Here is a 26,173-nt window from a genome sequence, read left to right as displayed (position 1 = left end):
TCCTTAAAAGTAGATACCACATATTTTAACCAGGGGATTTGTAGGCAATTGTCCAGACAGAGACAATCCTTAATGATGCTTCTGTTGAACCCAGCCTCTTGCTTCATCCAAATCGATCTCCATAACATTAAGGATTTCAGCTCTATCAGATCAGTTAGATAATTCAACCCCACCTCGTTATGAATTAATACAGTGGGGGCTTATGAAGGCAGACATAATAACTTTTTTAGAAAAGCGTTTTCCTCCACCTGAAGCTCTCCATGAGGGCAATAGCCCCAAACCCCTGCACCATAAAGCACTACCGAAACACATTTATTTCTATAAATGTGTAACATATCAGATATGCGGCGATCCCCCAATTTGATTGCAAATTTAAAAACGCCATAAGCACATTTGGCCATTTTGGCCTTAACATTTAAAATCTCATCATACCACAGGCCGTTACTCGAAAACATGATGCCAAGGTAGCAAAACTTATTGACTAGAAGGATTTTATGGTTCTCAATATGGAAGGATCTCAAATTCCTTATTTTACGTCCGCACGGTAAAATAAAAGTCTTAGAATAATTGAGTTTTAGTTTCTTTTCCTTTATAAAATCAGAAAATCTATTCATTAATTTTTGTAGGCCAATTGGAGTTCTTGAGAGGAGTATCGTGTCATCAGCATAAAGCAGCACAGGTACCTCCTGTCCCTCAATTTGCGGAGCATCACATTTAACTTTTTTAAGGTCGGCTTCTATGGCATTGATAAAAAGAGAAAAAAGAAGGGGTGCCAGCACGCAACCTTGCCTAATGTCAAGGCTCACCATAATTTGGCTTGTACATTCTCCTGCTTGGCCATAGCGTATTTTTGCGGATAATTGAACATAGAGTCGTGCCAAAAAGAAAATAATAGCCTGGGGGGCACCTAGGTCCAAAAGGATTACCCATAGTAAACCATGATCTACCGGATCAAACGCGCTACTAAGATCAGCAAAGCAGAGAAAAAGAGATCCCTGCTTTGCGCGCGTATATTTCCCAATAATAAGATCTAGGTTTACACATTGCTCCAAGGTCCCCCGGCCTTTCCTAAACCCATATTGGGATTGAGCCAAAATCCCATTATCCTCCGCCCATTCTTCTAATCTAAACAATAAGACCCGACTCATAGTTTTTAATGATGAGTCTAAAAGGGACATTGGGCGATAATTCTTGGCTTCAGATCTAGGGCCCTTTTTTGTATATGGGAATTATTATGGACTCCCCACAAGTTGACGGAATCTTTTCCTCTACAGCTGCGTTAAAAACATTTGATAGAATGGGGCCCCATATTGTTATGTCAGCTTTATAAAGGTCGATTGGCACTCCATCCGGCCCAGGAGCTTTACCACCTTTACTACATCTCAATGCAAGTGTTACTTCAGATGGAGTAATATTAAGGGGGATAATAGGCCAGACAACAGTAGATAGACTAGGTGTACAAGAAATATCACTACAATTAAAAATAGAAGAAAAGTGGAGAACCCAACTTTCCTTACTAACTTGGGAGGTAATTGTCGGTGCCTCATCGTTCCTTAAAAAAGGACTATTGACGGTATCCCAGAAGAGATTACTGTTAGATAGCCCCGCCGCGACCGTCAATTTGTCCCACGCTTCGACCTGAAGTTCACGTTTCCTACGTTTAAGCTGTTCCTTGTAGGCTATTCTAAGATTAACAATACTAGACCTGTTCCGGGGACTGCACGAAAGAGCTTTCTTTAGCTTCTGTAGAGCCCTGGTACAAGCTTTATCGAACCATCCACTGTTCTGTTTATGTCGCTTGACATTAGGGTTGGTCAAAATTTTATTGATGTTGTCATTAATTTTATTAAAACAATGTAAGATACCTAAGTGACCAACACTAACATCAAGACACTTGCTTATCTCAGGTAGACAGAGAGTAACAATTTTGTTCAAATACGTGTCTGAGTTAGTGACAGTCCACTTAATCCTATGTCCATTAGGTCTACTTAAAACAACATCATTTACAATAGTTTCAAACACCTGTTTCTTGTGGCCACATAAGGACAGACATGAAATAATACAGTTATGATCACTAACAGAAGGTATTAATATTCACCGAGATGACTAAGTGATCAATTACTGTACCAACACCCCTACCAGTAAATGTAGGAATAGGATTACCCTGGTCATCTTTAACACACTGTAATACTTCTAAATCATATTTAGCCATGACAGAGTTTAACATCTCTCCATATTGATTATGTGGGAGGTGAACCTCCACCTCATCGCTGTCTGTAGTATACCCACAGGCCTCAATTAAGGATAGGGGGCAAAGAGGGGTATTGAAGTCTCCCACCCAAATAAAATCAAAATTAATAAAATTGTCGGAGCACAGTTTATCAAGGACACCCATTAATTCCAAGACCGCAATTGATCGCGTCTGGTTAAATACATTATTATAGTAATTAATAATCAGAACATTGCGGCCATTCTCGTGCTGTAACCATAACACTTGGGAGTGGTGTCCAATCGTTTCGTATACCTTAACAACCACGGGTAGTTTAATTGACAGTAATATTAATAGACCACCCTTTGCACGACCCGATGAGGATTCCTGGGCTGGTAGATTAAAGGAAACAAACCCATCAAAATTGATTTGTTCCTTGCACCAGGTCTCCTGCATACAGAATAAGTCACAACAACCAACAAATTCCCTCCAGCCCAGAGTATCCAGCTTACGTTGCCACCCGGCAATATTCCATGTGGCTAAATAATAGCCAGAGCCAGTGGAACCAAAACGATCATAATGTATCTGAGACAATAGTCCTGTGGGCATAAATACATGCTCAATGAAAGTGGGATCTATTGGCAAACTAGGGGCCATGTCTTCGACTACATCCGGTGGGAAAACCACCGCTCCCCGGGCGGGTAAATCAATATTAGTGACAACCTGCTCTAAAAAAGAGTCCGCTGCCAGCGTGGCAAATTTACCAACACACCCAACCGGGGACTTAGTATTATTCATGTCAATTAACTCTCCAGGAGGGGTTTCATCTAGCAAAACGGTGGACCGTCAATCACAGTCTTCCAGACCCGACAGACCTTCAAACCGGTTAAACAGGGGAATTCCTGCGCCCAACCTTTCAGCAAAAATACCAGGCACTAACGAGCGCGGGGGACTCTTATTATAACGCAAAGGTGGGTAAAAAAATGTGAGCAGTAAAGAATTAATGTGGGAGGCCAAGTTATATACAGGCCAAGCACAGATATGCTCCATGGCCCTTCTGTCTCTGAAATTTAAGACGACACAGTCTCCCTTCACCAATTTGGCTTGGGGACCTACCCAATTCACCCAACGTGCAAAAATGATTTCTGCTGAAACCGACACTGGTAACGGCCTGTGTTGATTTAACCAGTGAATGCACTTATATTTTAGGTCCAAAAACTCCTCCCGCTTCCCGTCAATTAATGATGGGACTCCCGTGAGAACAACGACATAAGGGGCTGATTCGGGCGGGAGATTTAAAAAAGGCCTTCGATCTACCGGGCCAGAGGGTTGGAGGCCCCGTTGTCCCGTAGATTTAATAGTAACAACATTACCTCCAAGCCCATTTCCATTCCCGTCCCTCTCTCCAGATAAGTTAGATTGCACCCTAGTAACCGATGGACTGGAAAGTACAACCGGGGGAATCGGAAGTACCTGTGGTATAGGGACTACCCCTACGTTAACCTGCGGTCCCTCATGATTATGAGATATTGATCTTGTGACACTCTTAATAGCACTACCCCGCAGATCATATCTAGTTTGAAAAGAGGCAAAAGCCAATTCAAGGCAAGAGAGCCTATTTTCAATGCAATCCAACCTATCATGGATCGGAGAAACAGATTTATTTAACATCGATTCTAGTCTAGGCCAAAAATCATCACCCAGTTTAGTGGGCATGATATCTGCCAGAGCCGAGGTGATAGGCAGGTCTTCATGTAGATCCTTCCCCTGACCTCAACTCACAGGGGCTGCTAAATTATTTTTATTTTTTGGGGGGGCCAATTTACGGCTTTTAGGCAACGTTCCTTTATCGTTTTCCTTCCCCCTTTTCCTTTTAGAACATACACCCTTCGGGACAGTGGCAGAGGGTAACTTAGACAAACCCTGCCTAATAACAGAAGTCGATCTTGTTCGAACTGGGGACAAAAAAATAGAAGGAACTGATGGACTTGAGCTATTAGGACGGTATGAGATCTTACTGCTATGCATGCCTTCTTCCTCTGAAATTGGATGATACCCTTGCCCAATTTCCAACATTCTCTCCAATGGGGGTGACAAACTCCTACTACCTAACATGATATCATCAGGAGGTCCAGGAATAGTTATAAGCGGAGGATTAGGAGATTTAGCGTGCATAATAGAACCCAATGAAGAGCGTTTATCAACAACTGTATCCAGCGACAATCTCCTTTCCGTTAATTCAATTTTATGAGCTAATAATGATGAGGCTCTTATTATAAATTTGTCCAACGTCCCAGCAACTGAACCCCTAAAGGGCGACTTGTGGCCAGAACGCCCCGAAGATGAATTCATAATTGCAAAACAATATAACAATTAAACCGATCACAGGGACTATAGGCGCAATGTATTACACAAGTATATTCCTCCGAGAAGCATATAATTAACAAAACGATAGGGACGGAGCCCGGCCCGACCTCTACCGTCCTCGAACGGCCACAAACGGTCCCGCCCTTGTCCCGGGCTTCTCCCGGCGTGCGACCGCGCTGCGGTTAAGTTAGTTAGTTAGGTACCAGCAGCAGGCAGCAGGGGCGGGAAGAGGACACAGCTGTTCGTGGTTACGGGGCTGCTCGTCCTCGCAGTCCCGTCCTTCAAATCCTCCCACTGTCAGCACACGATTTCCAAACTCTGCTCCAGGGCGTGTGCTCTCACGTAAATGAACAGCCAACGTTAACAACACACCAGTCTTCCTCTACGAACGGCGCCCGCGAAGCGGGGGCTGTGAGGAGTTATGTAGCCTCAAACAGCAGGCAGCAGGCAGCAGGCAGCAGGGGCGGGAAGAGGACACAGCTGTTCGCGGTTACGGGGCTGCTGGTCCTCGCAGTCCCGTCCTTCAAATCCTCCCACTGTCAGCACACGATTTCCAGACTCTGCTCCAGGGTGTGTGCTCTCACGTAAATGAACAGCCAAGGTTAACAACACACCAGTCTTCCTCTACGAACGGCTCCCGCGAAGCGGGGGCCGTGAGGAGTTATGTAGCCTCAAACAGCAGGCAGCAGGGGCGGGAAGAAGGCACAGCTGTTCGCGGTTACGGGGCTGCTGGTCCTCGCAGTCCCGTCCTTCAAATCCTCCCACTGTCAGCACACAATTTCCAGACTCTGCTCCAGGGCGTGTGCTCTTCTTTTATGTTAGTCAGATTTGTTTGCTGGTGTGAGTATGCACAACTTATTAAAGATGTTTTTACTGCATTTTGAAGCCTTTACCGTGATATACCTGTTTCCACCTTTACGTTGTGTTTTTTTCACTAATGATACAGGAGAATGCAACTACTATTCATACCCAAAGAGGAGTTCATAACCATGATCTTCTTTAACAAATATAACAGGAGCTTCAGACCCTTGAGTAATACTGACACAGTTTTGTGTCATCATTGACAGTTTCATTGGGAAGAATAAAATAGAGGACCTAATTTTGTTAAATCCTAATATCACATTCTAGTGTTAGGACTTTAGACGTACTGCGGCCTTAAGCTAGTTTCTGTAGGAACTGTTGTCCGTTCTTCGCGGTGAAGACTAGAAGAAAAATATTTCCATCTGATCTAGGCATGCAAACAATGCAACAGTTCAGCTGGGCGTCCTCAATTGCCGATATTTGAAGTAGAGACCAATCCTTTTCGTTCTTGTTTTTATAGAGATAGTACAGTGTCACCATTTATTGTTAGTAATCCAATGTTTTAGGACCTGCTGTATGTGTGGCTCTATCACTTGCACCCATAATTCTTGCACCTAACCCCTGCAAAACCTAATTACCGTACAACCTAGCAGGTTTTTTTTCTCTGCTCTTATGATATAGAATGGTATGCTGCCAAATGTTGAGGTCTAATTGAGTTTTGTGTTCTTCAGAAATCTTGTACGTTGTATGCATTTTGCACACTGCGTTGACGCCCTACTTTGTTTAGTGTAGTTAATGGTAGCATACCACATCAGTAAAAGTGTAGGCAGGTGCACAATGGGTGTAGGTGCACCGGATCACTGTCGCTCCTTCCACTGCCCGCTGGCATACCTAGGGCCGAACCTGTGGTTTGAAGGGTAATTCTGGCCTCTTAATTTATTATCCAGAGCTCCTACCACTACTGCATGGCACCTAGGGGCCAGTTCCTGGTTTTAGACTGAGATCGGTCACATTCCTGGCTGAAGCAAGGTTCAAGGCTCAGACAAGTTCTTTCACATTGCCAAATTCAGCTGGGCATTGTGGTATTTTGGGCATTGTTCAGATGATTTCCGATGTCTGCAAATCCACTTACATTTTTTTCTGAAACGTTGGCATAAATTCCACATTTATAAGTATGTTTTTAAGATCTACAATTATGCAAATCAAACCTCCAATTCAAAGACTCGGGATGATGATTGTTTTCTTTACTAGCCGAAATTCAATCTATGTCACAACTTGTTTGCGGATTCAGGCTTTTTGTCTATTTTATAGTTATTTTTCTACAATTGCAGGCATTCAGTGCACCTTTTTAGAGAATATTTCTACCAGTGCTGTAGAGACACTTCCCGCACCAACACTTTCAGGAGGTCCATGTGGCTGAATAAAATGGAGATCACTAATATAGTCAAGCGTACATTAGCATTTAAATATACTGTTGCTTCTATGATCGGATCCTTTTATCGTCCAGCTATTTTTCATTGCCATAAAAACATTTGATGAAGTGATAAATTGGTTGTGCCCTCTTTCGAAAACATTTGAGAAAATATATCTAAGTCCAACAGGAATGCCTGAAAATATTTGTATTTACTATTCCATTCGGGGTGGTATGCTCCGGCTCGAACGGCAGGGCTAAGCATTCTTTGAAATGGAATGAGCGCAAACCTTCTCTAATCTGCCTCACCAACCACACAAGGAGAATGCAATACAATTATAATTTTGAAGATGAACAGGAATGCTGCACATGATGCCTGGCTCTGATTGGCAGTAAATAATACAAATTGATAGAAACCCCTTATGTGATATCAGGGTCAGCTGCAGAGGAGCCATGGCGGTCACTGTGACCATCTGCCAATAGGGCATTTCAGTTGATTCAAAATGAATTTCTCTAATACTCTTAAAAGGATATCAAATTAGGGCAGATTGTCTTCCGTGTATTGTTCGTTGCACTCAGCTCCTCCAGCTGAGAGCTCTGTTTACTACAGACCTCCTCTGCAGCCCAATATCAGGCAATGGGGCTTGTGAGACTTTGTACTCCACTGTCTCCTGCAACAAGTGGCGGACTAGCAGTCGCCCTGCTCCTTATTTACAACTCAATGCTGTCTTCTTTCCAAGGCTAATCTTCATTACAGGGGTATCAACATTATTCTGATGTGTGCAGATTCACGCGCTGAGGTCTCTGCATCCATTTAGGATTCTAGGATGGGCCTATTTTCAGCCTCCTAATTCCATTGCTGAACAGATCCACAGGTTTAGTGGACAGGGACATTGATCTGGACTCTTATGTTGGACAAATTCCCTCTTCGAACATATTCATTATTTTGTATTTATTTTCGTATTTATTTAGCTAGAGCTTAGCTGAGTGGCATTATACATCAGAGCATGGCACAGTAGAAAAAGCAGTAAAAACAAAATGAGCAGGATGCGTCATATGTTGCTTTTAATGAATTCAGAGAGATTTAAACAGTATAACTAGTATAGCATGATCAAACATACAGGTATCAAATACAGTCAGTAGGTTTTCATAGCCAATGTACATCTTTGTATGATAGGGATATTATCATGCAAAACCTATGAACAGGTGTCCCAGTAGTGTGTTGTTACAATAAGTGAACAAGCACAGGTAGGAGTAGGAGTAGGAGTAGGAACGAATTTAGAAAGGACATCATGACAACTGTTGTGTCTCTAATATGAAGATGTGACAGATCAGTGACAGTTTTTCTATTTTTTTAAAGGTTGTGTTGGATTTAGTCAAATAGAGTGCAGGAGGGAGGGCCTTTCAAGTTATGGTGGTGCATCTTCGGAAGGGCTATAAGAAGGTGAATAGTTTCTTAAAGGCAGATGTCACAATAAATAGCATTTCTGTGCTTCAAATTGGCGTTCTCCTCTCGGGATAGTCAAAGTTTGATGTTTATGGGATTTGCACAAACAATAAACTATTAATTAAAATAAAATAAGTTATTAGAATTTTCAGCCAGGTTTTGAGGAGTACCTTCGTGGAGAAAGTTGAGTGCCAGACATGCAAACTGAAGATTCATATGCATTTGTTTGTAGGACCAACATAAGAGAGAGTCGGAAAGCACACAGTTTCAGAAAGATAGAAATGTTTTAGTCAATTGTTGTGCACAACAAAGTTATCTTGTCTTCCTGTCAATAGAAAACCCACCAGAAGCTGCAAACCGTTCAGAACTCGACAGCCAGAATCACTCTCAAGCTCCTGTGCCGCACTCACATCACGCCACACCTGAAGGAGCTCAACTTTCTTCCTATTCACAAATGAGCACAGTTTAAACACCTCTCCCACAATTTCAAAACACTACATAACACTGGCTCAGCATATCTAAAGAATTGCATATGATTTCTTAAACCTTCCACACTCCTACTTATACACATCCCACACAGACCTATAACCAGATCCAGCTGTCCAACCATTCTCCTACATCACTCCTAAAAGATAATGACCTGCCAATACACATAAAAGCCTCCTCCTCATGTCTTGAATTCTGCAAGAAGCTAAAGACCTGGCTTTTTGAGCAATCCCAAGGTGTTGCCAGGCTTACACCTGCTCAGCACCAGGATGCCCTCCTGAGTTATAGTGCTCTCTACTAAACTGCAAACATAACATACCAACATGCAGGTCTTTAATTGCTTTCGTGAATTACAAATTTGGTATTCAAAACAATACAGCGCATCTGACATACATTTTTAATTAGGCTCGTACTTGGGTTTTCTGAGTTTGCACAAACCTAGCTTGGGAGTAGCAGGGCACCATATAGATAGTAAGCACCAATTCAAGGTCATGTGTAACAGGATGCGCTAGTGTGGTTGTCTAACATACTGTAGGTTCTTGGGGCCTTATTTAGAGTCTGCTGGATGAGATACTTCATCACAAATGTGGTGGATATCATATTGCAAGTGCATTATAGACTACAACACTTGCAATATAGCAGACAGGATATCCATCATGTTTTGACAGAGTATCCGATCAGCAACCCTTTGATTAAGTCCCTTCATTGACACTGCAGATTCTTCTTGATGAGGTGAGTTTTTACTTCTTTACTGAAGTAGAGCAGCAAGGGGGTGCACCTAATGTGTGGTGAAATGGAGTTCACGATCCTGAGTTCATAGCTTGGAAGGTTTGTTTCCTTCTTTCTTTTGTTTCACTACTGATTGGTTAATCATAACACAGTAATGAGAGTGAAAGGGCTTTGTTTTAAGAAAAAACTATTGCAGGTGTCTTTTATGTTCTTTCATTTGTTTTTATATCTCAAAATTAATTATGTGCCTGTTTCAGTATATTAAAATACCACCCAAAATATATTTTGCAGGGCATAAAACAAATTCCTTTGTTGGACTTATGGGAAAAAGAGCTTTAATTTCTGGTATGTATCCTAACCGATGTAGGTAAATATGGTGTATCTTTAATGTGTTACTTCTTTTATTTCTGTATGAAATTGTCTAGGAAATGTGGCACAGTGCAATGACCCATACACACAGCACATGAATGCCGCACACTCTGCCCCTAGCACATTTTGAAAATTGCAAACGAGGAACACCTGAGTTGTATGCGGTAAAATTTAATTTGCGTACAATATTTGAAGTACCATATTTGTTTGAAACTTGTAGGTGCAATTTGTTGCAAGACTTGTCAGGTTCTCAGGTACCACAAACAAGAGATAGATTTGGAAAATCATTTATTTAACAAAGCACAAAGGTCCACTTTGAAAGACAGGCATGACAGTGCTTTGTAGGGAAACATATAAGCAGGATAGATTTTGAACATAAACCTAGTGTGAAATGCAACAGTAGGACAGTGCAATATGAGTTAGGCATTTCAGTGTTGTGTGAAGGAGCACAATTTGTTTTTCAGTTTTATATAGTGCAAACTAGACCCAAGGATAGCAGGTATCAGAGCGCTTTACATGAGCACCAATTTCGTTACAGATGGATACATTCATTTTTGTTAGGCACGGGGAGATTAAGTGATTAGCCCAGAATAGAATGTTGAACGTCGTTACCGAGACTCGACCCGGGTCTCTAGCTTCGAGGTTGACTACTGTAGCCATAAGGCTACATCCTCTCCCCAACATACTCTTTTGCAAATCATCCTCTAGCTTACATGCATAACCCAACAGTATTAATTTGATTCTGTACCACAAGCAATTATATATGCTTGGGCTTACTTGGGTTTACTGGTGCTTTACACATTTTCACAAACAATTATTGTTCTTGTTGCAATTGGTGCAAATCACAGATTTTTGCTCGGTATTACCAGAATTGTACACAGTACTATATGACAAGCAACCACAAGGTACCTAATGGGTGCAAGCACAAGCACTATAATTTCTATTAGTGAAACACCGCCTTTGCTGGAAACTCTATCAAAATGTACTTTCATTACAACTGCATCCAAACTTTATTGCAGACAGCCAAAACTCAACTGTCACAAGGTGATCACAATCTCTCACTGTTCAAAATGCAGAGAATGAGTCTTTTGTTGTCCATGCACAAATGTTAAGATCTTTTTAGGTGACGTGAGAATCAATTACGTTAATATGGAACACATTTAGATGTCTGAAGAACTTAGACAAAGGTTCTCCAGTAGTCCTTTAAGGATCATTGTATTGTGCAAATTAAAAGTTTTCAGTGACTTTAATAGAAATAACTTGGCTCTCCACATTCACTTTACAGTTTTATCAAAGACAATATATATGGTCATGATGACCAAATGTAGAACCCCATTCCAGACAGATCATCAAGCCTTCTCTGATACTTCTCACATTACTGAGTTCCCCCTTGCAGAAGAGTAGATATTAGTGGCTAGTCAAATGTCAATATTAGCGCTAACAAGAGCAGGAAAAGATGCTCAGGTGTACATATTTTAGCAACACAGAATGGGCAAATTGTTGTCATGACAGGACTCAAAATAATAAGGCCCTTCCCTGAATGAAATCCTAAAAAAGGCAAAGGTTTTGAAACAAGATGTAAATAGTCTTGTGTGTTCAAAGCACTTTGCTGCATCTCCGTCGAATGAAGACTACAATGTAACATCCTTTGTATTTTACAGATAGACTTCTGAGACCAGTGATACCTGCAACATCTGCACCTTCACTACGTCCTCACTCACAAACTCTAGACTAGTGAGCCACAAATCTTTTATAGAGATTAAAAAAGAAATGCAGTAGAACGTTGCTTAATATGTTGGAGTGCATTCCATGTAGCACCTTGGTTTACCTCTGAAAAATCAGAAATTAATAAACCAATAAACCAGGAGCCGGCAATGTTTGGTAGATGCTTTTGTTGATTTTTTGTGTAGCATGGACTTATCACAATTTGTTTTAAATCACATTCTATGGTAATAGACGCCAGGAATACTAAATGTTGGAACCCTTCAGCTAAGGGTCAGGTCTTATCCAGGATGGAAAACTTTTCCTACCTGGGCTTGCTCCTTAACTCAGGCCTTAGTTGGAAAACTCATCTAACTGAAAACAGGTGGTCCCATCAAAAGGTAATTGACGGGCAATAATATTTTTTTAGGCGTATTGTGCACAAGTCCCCAAACCTTTTACTTGATGTCTACAAGGCCAAATGTGTCCCAATGGCTAACTTTGGCAGCAACAGTTTGGGGGATTAATCATCGCATGCCAGAGGTTGTTTGACTGGAAAATGAATGGATTAATAGTTTCCTATATGGTAAGAATAAGGTGTTATGTGTGGCTTCAAGTGAAGTTATCTGACTTTGAGACTGAGTGCATGACACTATGGCTAATTGCATAGAGGTGTTACAGCAATGTATATTAAATGAAATGCTGCACATTCCTACATACCATGGTGAGCCATTTGGAAGGCTAGTTCTAGTGGGGCTAACTAAGGGGCTAATTTAGAATTTGAAGGGAGCTAAAAATTCTCCAATTCTTGAGAAAACTCTCTTACAAAGTAAAATCCACCAGTGAAATATCCTCGACCATAAGAATAAGGCAGTGGGGGAAATTCAACTGGTAGATTCTATGCCATATTTAGAATTTCCTCCAGAAATTAAATGATTTTCAATTCCCTCCAAACTTCTAATGAGGCACAAAGTTTTTCAGCGCTTAAAGATAGATAATGTTTGGGGGACACTAGGATTTTCCTTGAGAGTCTAGAAGCAAGCAATAAACTTTTGAAGGAGGTAAACTAGCCTGTTTGTATATTTCTCCAGAATGAGCAGTGGGATTGTATTACAGGGTTGCCAACATGAATATAATCCTTTAATTTACTATATCCAAACTGTGTAGACTACAATTGGTCTAGCTTGCTGCAGCATGACTAGTACTGAAGTGGCCCAGGTGGTCATCTGCATCAGCGGCGCTATATATACTCCACCGGCTGCCAATCCATAAACCCATCTTGTTGAAGGCTCTCATCATCATTTTAGGGCCTTCCATTCTTTGGGCCCTCAATATCTTCATACACGTTTCAAGCGTTACATTCCTTCCCGAAGTTTAAGATCAGCAAATGCCAATCTGTTAAAAATACCAGCAGTCAGATTGGCATCGAAGGGAGGAAAATCACTCACAGTGATAGGCTCAAAGGCGTGGAACAAACTTCCTCCACAGCTTCACCAGATCACATCCGACTCCCAGTCCAGGAAGGTCCTAAAAACCTGGATTTTCAGTGCATCGGATACTCTTTGCAAAACTTTGATCTGATTCCCTTTTCCAACTGTTAGCAGTCAACAGGCTTTAGTTTTCTAGTTCTGTGTTCCGTCTAGCGCCATGATGCTCCCCGGAGTGACAGTTTGCGCTCTACAAATGTGCCATTACATTACATTACATTGACTCAATCTAAAGATGGCTTATTCAGCAAATCGTGTCAAAGCTTGCAGTAGCCCATCATCTGTTGAGGAAAAACTGGTCCATTTACGTTCATGAACTCAGTAAGCGATGTTTATGGCTTTGAGGGACACTTGCCAGGTAGCTAGCATTCAGTGGAATAATTGTTAGGTACAAAAAAAACATGTGGCCGTAATAATGAAGATAAAAAATGAGTCTCACAGCTGAGTTCTGAGACTTCTGAAGTCTTGACAAAATTAATTCTATTGCAGTGGCATAGAAACTATTGACATAATCCTGGGAAGAGAGTACAAGTAATAAGGTGTCTTGCATATAATGTCAAGACTGCACATAAGGACAATTCTGAATCAGGAGTCTGAAAATGTGTGTGGAAGATTTAACTACTGAGATGACCTGTGGTGCCAAGGTGAGGTAAGTGTACAAAGGGACCCCTGTATTCCCCAAGGAGGTAGAAGGAGTAATGGGAGGACTCAGCTCTTTTATTTAATGAAGGTAGAGATAGGAGAGAGACCACAAGTCCTATATCAATGCTATTTTCTTATTGGCATTTAGGTTTAGATGGTTACTTGGCTTGCATTCAAGTCGTGTCAGAGAGGAAAATCCTGGTGCATGACATTCTGGTGTTTGAATCACAGAGAAATTCTTACTTCACAATTCACCATAACATCTGTGTTCTTTGAGTATGTGTAACATGTATGGCCAAATAGCTGGATCATGTTTGGAACAGGACTGAAGCAAATGATGCACCGTAGAATAGTAATAGATGAGCCCTTTGGATCTCTAAATGAAGAAGTGGGAAGGGTAGGTAAGTTGGAAAGAAAGATAATTTGGGTTTACTTTGAGAGAAAAGAGAAAATGAAGCTCAATTCTCCACCCTAAATTCCCTACATGTAGCGCTAGAAAAGAGATGCATGTTGTGTCATATAAAAAGGTGCAGATATATCTAACAGGATAAGTGTAACTGCACCATTCCAATCTACTTTTGTTTTGAGGTCAATAGTGGTAGCAATGAGATATAACTCTGTCCTGTAACAAAAACAAAAGTCAATTTATGATTTGGCAGGAAGGGTGTTGATCTCAATGAACTCCATAAGCTGCACTTTCAATGAGCGTTGCCTTGAATCGTTCAATTTACAATGGATATAGTTTTCAGACCTTCAGCTGAAAGTGACAAGATCATGGAATTTATTTGTAATATTAGAGCTGGTAGAATTAAATAGGGATTATCAGAGATGAGGATTTATAGATGAAGCTTTAGAATAAGGCGAGGGAGGACAGTAGCTGACAACTAATTGTCAACACTGTAAGTCTAAAAAATCTCAGGCCATTTCCTCAAAAAATGTGACTTAGAAGATACAGAGCTTTATTGATGGAACAATATTTTCAATTACTCCTCTATGTGTCTGAATTCAATTACAATAATGGAAGCTGGAGGTACAGTCATTTTTCTAACTTTCCACATTGTTACCATATATATCCTAAGGGAGCACTGCCAGCACTGGCTATCTAGTTTGTCTGTTTGATAAGATCGATTGCTCTATGTTGACTAATCCAGTTTGCACCTTTGTTGATAGCAAACTATTTGGTGATCATTTGAAAGATTTCAATTTTGTATAAGAGGGATGATTTTTAATAAAAGTGAAGGAGCTGAAGGCATATGAGATCCACTGATCACATTTAATAATGGTGCTGTTGGGTTAGATCTTCCAGAAGTGAAGTGCTAGATTGAGGGTCTTGTCCAAGAGATAATGCTTTTAGTTGGGTTGCTCTGGACAGAGATATTATTAATGAACAGGAAAGTGTAATGCCAATGTAATTTAATGTCAATGAAAGGAGGACATGGATAAGGTTTAGTAACATCTACTATCCCATGGAGTGTGAAAGTAGCATTAATAATACATATTGAACAATGATAGCTCCAATGACTTGCTGATATGGTTTCAATGCTTATAAGTCAAACAATAGGATCTTAATTTAAGCACGGATGGACCTATTTATTAAGATCAAGATATTGTCCAGTATAGTCAGCTAAGAGTGGTTGATGGAGGTGGTTGTAAATTGGAAGCAGAAGGATTCAGCAAAGTTAGTAATTTGTGGGGCACTGCAATATATGGTATGAAGAGAGTTTGAGATGAGAAAGTAAGCCTGTTTTCATTTATTATTCAGTGCCCAAAGCAAGAAGATCCCATGATTCCATGAGAAAATGCCATATTTTTTAAAGCACCGCTAGCTGGAGTGCTATGTTTTTCAGCTTAAGTGCAAGGCCCTCTTGTGGTTGTTTTTTATTGCTGCTTTTTGTGGGTTGAAAAATGTTCAAACAAATACTCAAAGATATATTTATATTCTTTTAAAATAAAATGTTATTACATTTTTTATGACAATCGCTTTTATTAAACATTGAACTGTTTGAAGGAATAAAATATGGATTTTATTATGAATATTGGTGATTTTTTTGACAATGAAAATAGGCCTGTTTTATATATGTTGATATGCTGATGCATTCATAAAGTCAATTGACTCACGTTTTATATTTAGGTGTTCGGACCCTTTGAAAACTCAGTAGGTCTTCCTAAATTAAAATGACACCCTTTATTTTGTAACATCACATCGTGAGCTGTGCGTGCCCCTAAAGGTTTCAACGCCAGGCCCTGTGTCCAACCCCCATTACACATGGGGTTTGGGAGCAGGGCATGCCATGTGAGGGATGGGGGGGTGGGTGCCAGGCCTTCTTTGCAAGGCGTGAAGTTGGCTGCCCTTGGGGAGTTGGATGCTGGCGCTGCCCATAACCGAAGGCCATACATGGTATGAGGTTGGCATCATGCATAATAATAAAATATTACTTTATGTTAAAGAAAACCCCTATGAATTCACTAAAAAATCAAAGGTTATGGTGATATTATAGTTAAGTATGGTAATAATATCTTATTTTGCATTAAAAAAAATATACCTTGGAAAGTCACTGAAAAAAACAAGGTAAAAAGACGTTATAGTTAGGTGAAAATGTCAGTAAAAACATACCATTTTAAATGCACAAGATTACTAAAATTCACTAGTTATAGTTATCTCAGGCAACTATAACTAATGCCCTGAAGTAGCTCTATCTCGTATCCTCGCCATGCACTTTTATGACCTCACGCATTACATCACTCATGACATGTTCTATGACATCATTGATAAAACACTCAACGTCTTAAATTACATCATTGATGATAACAATGTGCATAGCAAAGGTGAAAGTGACATTATTGATAGGTCTGGTAATAATATCATACATTACAGTTTAAAAAAACTAAGAAACCCACTGAAAAAAACCCAATAAACTGGCATTATAGTTTAGTGAAAATGTAGTCAAAATGGAATGTTCTCAAACTAAAAAGAACACTGAAAATCACAAGTTATATTTAACTGAAGTAATAATAACTTGCGCCCCTTCAACGCACTGCCTATGACCTCACATAGTACATCACTTGTGACATATTATCATTAATACCATCACTGATGATATCTGAAATTACATCATTGATGACAATACTGTGCACGGTGGGTGCGCAACCTATTGTTGCTTCAGTTAAATTTTCTAGTGAATTTCAGTGTTTTTTTGACTTTGTAACTGACATTGTTACCTAACTATAGTGCCAGATAAAACTATGTTTTCTCCAGTGAATAAATATGTATCAATATCTGGCATAATGTATGGGGTAGGTTTTAACACAAACACACACATATATACGTATATATATATGTGTGTGTGTGTGTGTGTGTGTATATATATATATATATATGTAAATTAACATTTGAAAAACACTTTTTTTGACCCCCCCCACTTTTCCTGGCCCCTGCATGATGGTTCACTCTTAAACTTTCTAAGCACAACAACAATCACTGGTGCACTTTTTGGGGGAAAATTTCATGAAGATTCCAGAAACGGCGCCAAAGATTTAGGCAAGTCAAAAAATGCTTTTCCTATTGAATCATGGTCCTAACTATAACTACTTACTGGTGACCACCAGTAGGTTATATATATAAAGAAAAAACAAAGGTTACAGGGACGTTATAGTTAGGCTGACATTTCACTCATACAAAACCAGAAAAAAATCAGCAGTTACAGTTAGCTGAGCTAACTATAACTCGTACCCTCGCAATGCACTGCTTATGACCTCACATATTATATCACTCATGATATGGTCAGTGACAACACTGATGACATCACTGATGACATCTCAAATGACATCACTGATGACATCATACAGTGACTAGGACTGTTTTTAAACAGTTTGTGAATATTAAATATTTATACCAAGGTGTATTGGTGACCCAGTGGAGTGTATGAGTGCCTATATGGATGATTTAGTGGTTGCGTGAGTGACTGTATATGTAAGGGATTAGGTTTCTTAGTAAATATATGGATGAGTGGCTGGTTGTGTGAATGTCTGTATCAGTATGTTAGTTGGTGTGTAAGTTGCAGAATGGGTGTGTGAGTGGATAAGTGAGTTACTGTATTTATGAGTGATTGGTTGTCTGTGTACCTGTATATGTGTCTGAGTGTCTATGTGGGTGGGCGAGGGTGTGTTTGACTGCCTGTTTGGATGAGTGATTGGGGAATCAGTGGCTGTAAGGGTTAGTGAGTGTTTCTATCAGGGGCTGTCTGGGTGATTGAGTGTGTGTATGGTTGTGTCAGTGACTAAGTGCATGTGTCAGTGGTATATGGGTGAGTAACTGCACATGTGAAAGACAGTATAAGTGAGTGCTGGTGTACATGGGTGACGGTATGTATGAGTGAGTGATTGTGAGAGTGTCTGTATGGGTGAGCATGTGCTTGTGTCAGTGACTGTATATGTATGTGAGTATGTGTTGGTATCTGTATGAATAAGTGAGTGGTTATGCATATAACTGTATAGGTGAGTAAGTGGCTGGTCGATTGACTCTATGGGTGAGTGAGTAGGTGTGTGAGTAGCTCTATGGGTGACTGACAGTGTGGGAGTGGCTGCATGGGTGTATGAGTAGAGATATCAGTGGCTGTATTAGTGAGTGTGTTGGATTAGGAGTGGCTGTATGGGTGACTGAATGGATCTGTGTGCAGCCCTATAAATCAGTGAGTGGGTGTGTATGTACTGGTAAGGGTGTGACATTGGTTTTGAGACTGGTAGTGTAGAAGTTGGAGTGGGTGTATGAAAGGTTATATTGGGGTGTGAGTGGGTGTGTCTAAGATTAATTGGATGATCTTATCAGTGATGTAATTTGAGATATCATCAGTGATGCTATCAGTGATGTCACTGACCATGTCATGAGTGGTGTAATATGTGAGGTCATAAGTAGTGCATTGTGGGGGCTTGGGACATAGTTAGCTCAGCTAACTATAACTGCTGAATTTCTCTAGTTTTGTACAAGTGTAATGGCAGCCTAACTATAATGTCCCCGTAACCTCTGGTTTTTCCAGTGAATTTCTAAGGTTTTTATTATTCTGTTTCCTAACTATAACGTCCCTTTAACCATTGTTTTTTTCACATATATATATTTTACCTACTGGTGGTCGCCAGTAGGTAGTTATTGTTAGGAGCATGTTTCTGTAGCAAACATGGCTATATAGCTGTGCGAGTGGGTATGTGATGGGCTGAATGGGTGAATAAGTGGGTTGAAAGTAGTTGTATGGGTGAATAAATAGGTGTGTGAGTAGCAGTCTTAGTGAGTGAGTGGCTGTGTTTGTGACTGACTGGGTGTGTGAGTGAATGGCTGTATGTGTGAGTGAGAAGCTGTGTGAGTGGCTGTGTCAATGAGTGACTGGGTGGGTGAGTGGCTGTGTGAGTGGCTGTATGAGTGAGTTGAGTGAGTGAATGTGTAGTTGCCTGTATGGGTGACTAAGTGGCTGTTTGAAATGGTGTTTGATTAACTGAGTGGGTGTGTGAGTGGCTGGATTGGAAAGTAAGTGTTTGTGTGAGTAGCTATATGGGTGCGTGAGTTGTCATCTGATTGCTTGTTGGGATGAGTGAATGGGTATATAAGTGTTTGTGAGAGTGTGTGAATAGTTGTATGGGTGTGTCAATATATCTATTGAGATGCTGTATGGGTGAATGACTGGCTATCTGAGTGATTGTATGATTGATTAAGTGGGTGTGTGAGTAGCTATATGGGTGATTGGATGGCTGTTTATGTTGTCGTATGGGTGAGTAAGTGGTTGTATGAGTAGCTGTGTGAGTGGTTGTGTGATTGGCTGTGTGGGGGAGTAAGTGGGTATGTGAGTGATTGCATGGATGAGTGAGTGAGTGTATGACAGGTTGTATGGATAGGTGAATGCTTGTGTGTTTGTATGAGTGAGGGTATGAGAGACTGTATAGGGCTGTGAGCAGGCCTATTAGTGGTTCTGTAGAATATGTCATCAGGGATATCATCAGTGATGTCATTTGTGATGTAATCAGTGAAGTCACTGACCTTGTCACGAGTGATGGATTATGTTAGGTCATAAGCAGTGCATTGCAGTGGCATAAGTAATAGTTAGATCAGGTAAGCATCTCTGCTAAAGTTCTATGGTTTTGTATGAGGGACGTCTGAGCCTAACTATAACATCCCTGTAACCTTTGTTCTTTTAGTGAATTTCTAAGGTTTTTTAATGTTTATTCCTAACTATAACATTTCTGTAACCTTTGCCTTTTTAGCGAAATTCAAAGTTAATTTTTTTTTAAATTCTTACCTGTAACCAGTAACCTTTGAGAGTGGGTGTGTGAATGTCTTTAAGGGTCTGTGAGTGGCTGTGTGAGTGGTTTTGTGGGTGTGAGTGGCTGTATGGGTCCGCGAGTGGGTGTTTGAGGGGCTGTATGGTCTGTGACTGGGTATGTGAGTTTCTAAGTGGTTCTGTGAGTTGGTGTGTGAGTGTCTAAGTGGGTGTCTGAGTGGGTGAGTAAGTGTATGAGTGGGTGTCTGAGTGAGTGCATGAGTGAGTGTCTTAGTGAATCTGTGAGTGGGTTAGAGAGTGTCTGAGTTGGTTTATGAGTGCCTCCATGAGTGTGTGAGTCTGTGAGCGGGTGCATGAGTCTCTGAGTGAGTCTGTGAGTCTGTGAGTGGGTGTGTGAGTCTCTGAGTGGGTCTGTGAGTGGATGAATGAGTCTCTGAAAGAATTTCTGAGTGGGTGTGTGAGCCTCTGAGTAGGTCTGTGAGTGGGTGTACATGTCTGAGTAGTCTGTGAGTGGGTGTATGAGTGTCTGACTGGGTCTATACATGGCTGTGAGAGTGTCTGAAGTGGTCTGTGAGTAGCTACATAAGTGTCTTGGTGGGTTGTGATTAATTGTGACAGTGTCTGAGTGGGTCTGTGAGTGGGTGCAAGAGTGTCTCAGTGGGTCTATGAGTGCATGTGAGAGTGTCTGAGTAGGTCTGTGAGTTGGTGTGTGAGTGGGTCTTTGAGTGGGTGTGTGAGGGTCTGACTGGGTCTGTGAGTGGGTGTATCGGTATCTGAGTGGGTCTGTCAGTGGGTGTGAGAGTGACTGAGTGTGTGATTGCATGTCTAAGTGTCTGTGTGTGTCAGTAGCTGTGTGAGCTACAGGGCCACAATGGAACCACACCTGCCCCTTTATCCAAAAAGAGTCCACAGTTTTGCGCACAATATCTACTCAAGTAGAGTACTTTCTTCTGGTTAATTAGAAACTGCTACCTCGTTGGGTAAATGTCCAGTGCATATTCTACACTTCCTCTATGTAATGGCCCACGAGGAAATGTCTATAGTGACCTTGTGTGCATTTCAGCAAAATGATTGTTCCTTGTGCAGCTTTATCCAGAAATATGTGATAGCATGAATCCTCCTATAGCGGGAACAATGAGACTACAAAGAGGTAAATATCCACTAAACAAGGGTACTTCCTCTTAGCTATATCCAGTAAGTGCTTATTTGTTTGGTGGAGATGTCCTCATATTCCTTGGCATGAAGAATGCATCACCAAACGCTGCAGGAAACACGCTGGGGTGCCTTTTGGTAATCTGTCCATCATCCCGGCAAAAGGCAGGAAAACCTTTGCATGCTACTAAAGTGGGTGTGGAAGCCTAAGCAATTATTAGAAGGGGAGGGGAAGCAGCGCTCCCTCCCCATGCAGATTTCAGCTCCGGGACCCCATCCCCGAGACCTGGCCTTGAAATACTGGGTGCCCTTGAGCCTACCCAGGACACCCAGTCAGCACCGTTGGGGACCGCGGAGGGGGCCTGAATGGGGCTGTAGTCCCTGCTGGCTCCCCACCTCCAGTGGGAGCCAGCATTGCTCCCACACACAAGGAGCTGCTAAACATGCAGTTCCATGTGTGTGAGAGCAATTGTTTCATCTGTTTCCGTTTGACAGAAAAACTGTACTCCCAGCAAGCAGGAGTACTTTGACCTCTTCCGCCTGCTGGGAGCGGTGATAGTGTTCGATCTGACATGGTGGGAGCTGACACAACTCCTGCCATGTCCAAGCAAACAGCTATGTCCTGGGGGTGGGCACCCCGGGACATAGCTGGAGCTGGCCCTGGAGGGCGGCAGTCCCCAGAGCCATCATTGGTGCCAGTAGTGGGACCTTGCAGCCCCTCCTTCTGTGTTCACCGGCTTGCCCCAGGGAGGTGGTGGTATCTGGGGCCATGTATGGCCCCAGAGATGGGGTACTATTTATTTTATAGGCCCCAAGGAGGTGGTGATGCCTGTGCTCCAGGGGCTCCGCGTGGTCACCCACAAGTTTTTGTTTATTGCCCTGACAAGATGGTGGTCCCTGGGGCTTCTAGGAAGGCCAGGAGGGGGTCTGTCAGCCTCGCTCCATTTTTATGATGAAAGCTTGGTGAGGTGGTTATCCCTGGGGCTCCAAGAGCCTTAGGAGGGGGGCCTGGGGCACCCCCTCCTTTTTTAAAAAAAATGCCCCTGGGACCTGGCCCACCTGGGGTCTCTTTTCAAAACATGAGTGGGAGTCTGTGCTTGGTTTTTTGGGGGGGGAATTTCAACACAGTCATGGGTCCGCCACGATTTTCAGCGAAAATGTAAAAAATAATTTCTTTTTAGCCATGACAGGGTCCCAGGGGGACCCCAGGTTCGGAGGTAGGGGGTCAGGTTATTCATACCTGCCCTCCTTTGCTTTTTTCTGAAAATGTTTTCTGGGACTTGCCTGAATCCGAGTCTTAAGATGGCTGCCAACACTTACTGGTTGAAGTGTTGGCAGCCAATCAGATTTTAGCACAGAAACTGTCACATCCTCTAAGGATCCGTGTCTCTAGATATACAAATTTTGCTTTCCATTTATATTTAAAAAATTATTGAATGGATTTGCACCAATTTACAAAAAGGTTGCTTTCTGGATCGAGAGCTACCTTTCTTCAAATTTGGTAAAATTCCGTTCAGCAGTTCAGGATGTAGTCATGTCTAAAATCCCTATGGGAATTTGCATGGGGAAAACATGTCTTGGGACCCCCCTATTTCTCTGCCCCTTTTGACGAAGCATCCCAAAACTTTCAAGACACCAGCTGAACTAACTGTCGTCATAATTTTGTAAAAATTTTTTAAGATTCATCAAATGGTGCTAAAGTTATTGGCAAAACAAAAAACACTTTTCCTATGAAAACCGTGTCCTTCCTATAACTACCTACTGGCAATTGCCAGGTGGTAATATAAACATACACACACACACATATAATATGCCATTAGAAAATGTAATTCCTGTTTCAACTACATGTCCTTTATGCATTGCAGATTTGTTTACCTCGAGCATTTTATTTTAAATGACAAAATAAAAATACAAAAACTATTTTTAAAGATTTAGGGTTGCAGACAATATTGACACATGCCCTGAATGTGGTTTCCTATGCAAAGGGGATTTATATATGGAACGTTTGTTTGTTTTCTGGTTGTTTTTGTTTTTTTAAGAAAGAGCTGATGTTATTTGACCACTAGAAAAATCAGTAATATTGTTACTAATCCGATGCACATGCAGCAATTAGCAAGCTTTCTTTGCTCAAACATTGTCTAGAAACAAAGCTTGGATTTAGAATTATGCATTCAGTAATTATTGCCGAAAAACTACTTTTTTTAAGTAAGCAATGTACTGACTGCAACGAGAGCGTTTGATTGTCTTTAAAGCTGTTTACTAAGAATGAAATGTTGCTGTTCTCCTTTCACTGCACGCGCACTCTTATAATTTGTATACTGCTTCTATCCCTGTATTGCTATTCACAACAATGTTCTTTTTTCTTTCAGGATCTTATGAAAGGAACACGATGCACAACTATGAAAGGAGACGCAAATAAATCATTTCAACCTACAAAATGTTAAACTTCATTTGTTTAACTTACAGATGGAGTGTACATTGAAATGCCCACTGTAACGACGAACTATTTATTTAATACTAAGAATTATTGTTGTTTTGCGTTGTACATTAAATAAAATGATTATTTTTCATATTGTGGCAGCGGTACATATTGTGTAAAGTGTCTCGTGGTTTGCAATTTATCATGGCTCCCCCATGAACTGCTGGTCGTTGGCCTCTCAGTGTAGCACATTCTATGATCTGACCTACAAAAATGGCCGATAGACTCACTAAATTGAAAAAGACAATACCTTGTGATTTCAAAGCATTTGCATCACCTTCGTGACCAATGCAAAGCAAACAGATGTACAGTTTAGTGCCTCAATTTGTTTTCCTGGTTCAAGTGTACTGTAATTATGTTATTGAACATATATTTATATCACTGCAGCATGTCCTCTGTTTTGTGACCATATATTTTTTTGAAAAAAGAAAGTTTAAATGTGGATCGAAGGTCTTCGTTTCATAGTCTGCAATTTTATGATAGTGACATTTTAAATAAAAAAAAATACTTTTTGGATTTTGCAACATACTCTCCTTTGGTGCAGAAATGAAATTATTTGACTCGGTAGCATGCCTAGATTTTAAGTTTGATTCAATGTAGTAGTCGAAAAGACAATGCACATGCAGCAACACAAACATGTGTCAGTGGAAGAGCTGGAGCAGAGTGTGGCAGTCGATTGATCAACAAAGAAACCTAAACTATATTCGATTTTGGAGTATATTAAAATACAATTTTTTTTATCCGAAGCAATAACATTACATTGTTAAGGGATTTTTCGTCCTTCAGCTGCTTTCCTTTTCTTAACAACAAGGAAGGCTTTTTAGTTTGAGTGTTGTGATTTTAGTTTTACATCATTTTAAAACTAAAAAATGTCCCTGTATATCCCTTAATGCAATTTATTGTAGGAAAAAAGCCAGGATTGTCTGAAGGCGCAACACATTGTATGGAGCCAGTAAGCAGCTATGAAACAGCAGTATTAAATCTAAAAAATCTGCAGTTCACTGGTTCGTAATTTTTCTTGTAATCCTCCACCATAGAAATACCTTAGATAATCTATCTTTTGGGTAAGGGTTTGCACTGTTCCCAACGGCTGCCATGCTCATAGTTTTATTACAATCATAGAATGAGATATGGTGTAGCTTGGAATATAACATGGCCCCTTTCAGTTCCTGCTTATCACCTACTGCTGCTTCTTAAGCAAGGTGATGCAGATGGTGGGTTATGAAAGTGACACAGCACTCTTGCACATGGTAGAAAATGTGCACACATTTTGAGGGGAGGTTAGGTTCTGACTAATTCATGATTCTCAATTCATTGTGTATGTGTGCAATAGTGCATTTGTTAACAGTGCTTAATTTGTAAAAGAACACATGCTGGTGCCCAAAGTTCCTCTCACATCTCCGCCGCCATCGCTGCTGAATGGACGGGATGCCGAATACCATGACTGCTTAGTCTTGATTCCCGCTTATGCCTTTTTCATCCGCTATCCTACTCTCCTTGCCCCTTTATCTCACTCTTGCAGGTTCTTTTTCCCTTCTCCCTCTCTCATCGTTTCCCTCACTTCCTCTTCCCTCTTTTATCCCTTTTTTGTGCCTTTCATTCTCCCCTTCTAAATCAATGGCTTATAATGAACAATTCGTTCTGGTGTCCACAAATGAGTGCAGGTGGGACCCACCTGCAAACACTGGCTCAAAGCACTGTTTGTTAGTTTCACATACATTGTATTATGAAGTGAAGAGCAAGGATCGTATAATTAATGGTGATATATTCGATTGAGTGCATAGTGGAGAGCATACTAAAAGGCTTAAGATCTCAACTTAATTCTTTCAAAAGGATGTATTAGCAATATTAATTTTATGAATATCAGAATGAGTAACAACACCAACAATTACAAATGATACCTCCAGCATGAAAGATCAGAAGGCATCGGTTAGCAGGAAAAAGTAGCATTTTTAATCATGTTTGTAATACATGGGAACTACTCATCAAAGAAAAAAATTGTAATTGACATAGGTTTTAGGGGACTCAGAGTGGAGGTGGACATTTATCACAAACCTGAAACATGGTGAAATCTTTGGGAACAAAGTCATGTGGTGACAGTTTTATAGTTTTGTGCAATAAAAGCCTGAAACATAATATATATACATGTTAAGTAATTTTTTTGCACCTTGGGCCTTAATATGTTGTCAGCTGAACCCTTCTATATTCAGCTCCAAAATTCTTCTAAAAGAAGAGGCAGCACTCATGGGAGAGTAAAATAAATACGTTTAGTTTAGTGAAATGAGTAACATGTATGGACGTGTTTCGGCTTACACCTTCGTCAACATTCAGTTTGGCTGAATGTTGACAAATAAATGGAAGGGGTGGTATGCACACCGTAATTTCTCTTAGTATACTCCGTATTTCCAAACTTTGCCAAGTTGCATGCGGAACTGGGCATATGCCTTGCCCGTGGCACCTCATAGTAAAAAATGCTGTGGGGAGCGTGATGACGCTCCACTCCCAGACGCAACTTGTCTTGGTTGGACTCAATGAATTGTAAATTAAAATCCTCTTTAATGGTAAAGTCAGATTTTAAATGCTTCTTTTAGAAAGTCAGTATTTTAGGAGTTTCCAGCTGCCTGGGCCAG

At 40.9% G+C, this 26,173-nt stretch overlaps 1 protein-coding gene across 2 annotated transcripts in view; it reads left to right on the top strand.

The window, feature by feature from the left end:
* The window catches only part of LOC146789259 (tachykinin-like peptide), a 160,288-nt gene extending 136,217 nt beyond the window's left edge, over nucleotides 1-24,071 (top strand). The window contains exons 5-6 of one of the 2 annotated variants that reach the window (XM_085630873.1): nucleotides 9,742-9,795; nucleotides 23,434-24,071. In XM_085630873.1, coding sequence (XP_085486999.1) covers nucleotides 9,742-9,795; nucleotides 23,434-23,483 — 104 coding nt within the window. In that variant the 3' untranslated portion in view covers nucleotides 23,484-24,071. The remainder of the gene's footprint in view (nucleotides 1-9,741; nucleotides 9,796-23,433) is intronic. The other variant, XM_085630874.1, reaches the window with a different exon arrangement.
* Nucleotides 24,072-26,173: the final 2,102 nt, after the last annotated feature.

The sequence above is a fragment of the Triturus cristatus genome, chromosome 10 (genome assembly GCF_964204655.1).
Source record: "Triturus cristatus chromosome 10, aTriCri1.1, whole genome shotgun sequence".
Taxonomy (NCBI): Eukaryota; Metazoa; Chordata; class Amphibia; order Caudata; family Salamandridae; genus Triturus; species Triturus cristatus.
This window is presented reverse-complemented; position numbering and strand designations above follow the sequence as displayed.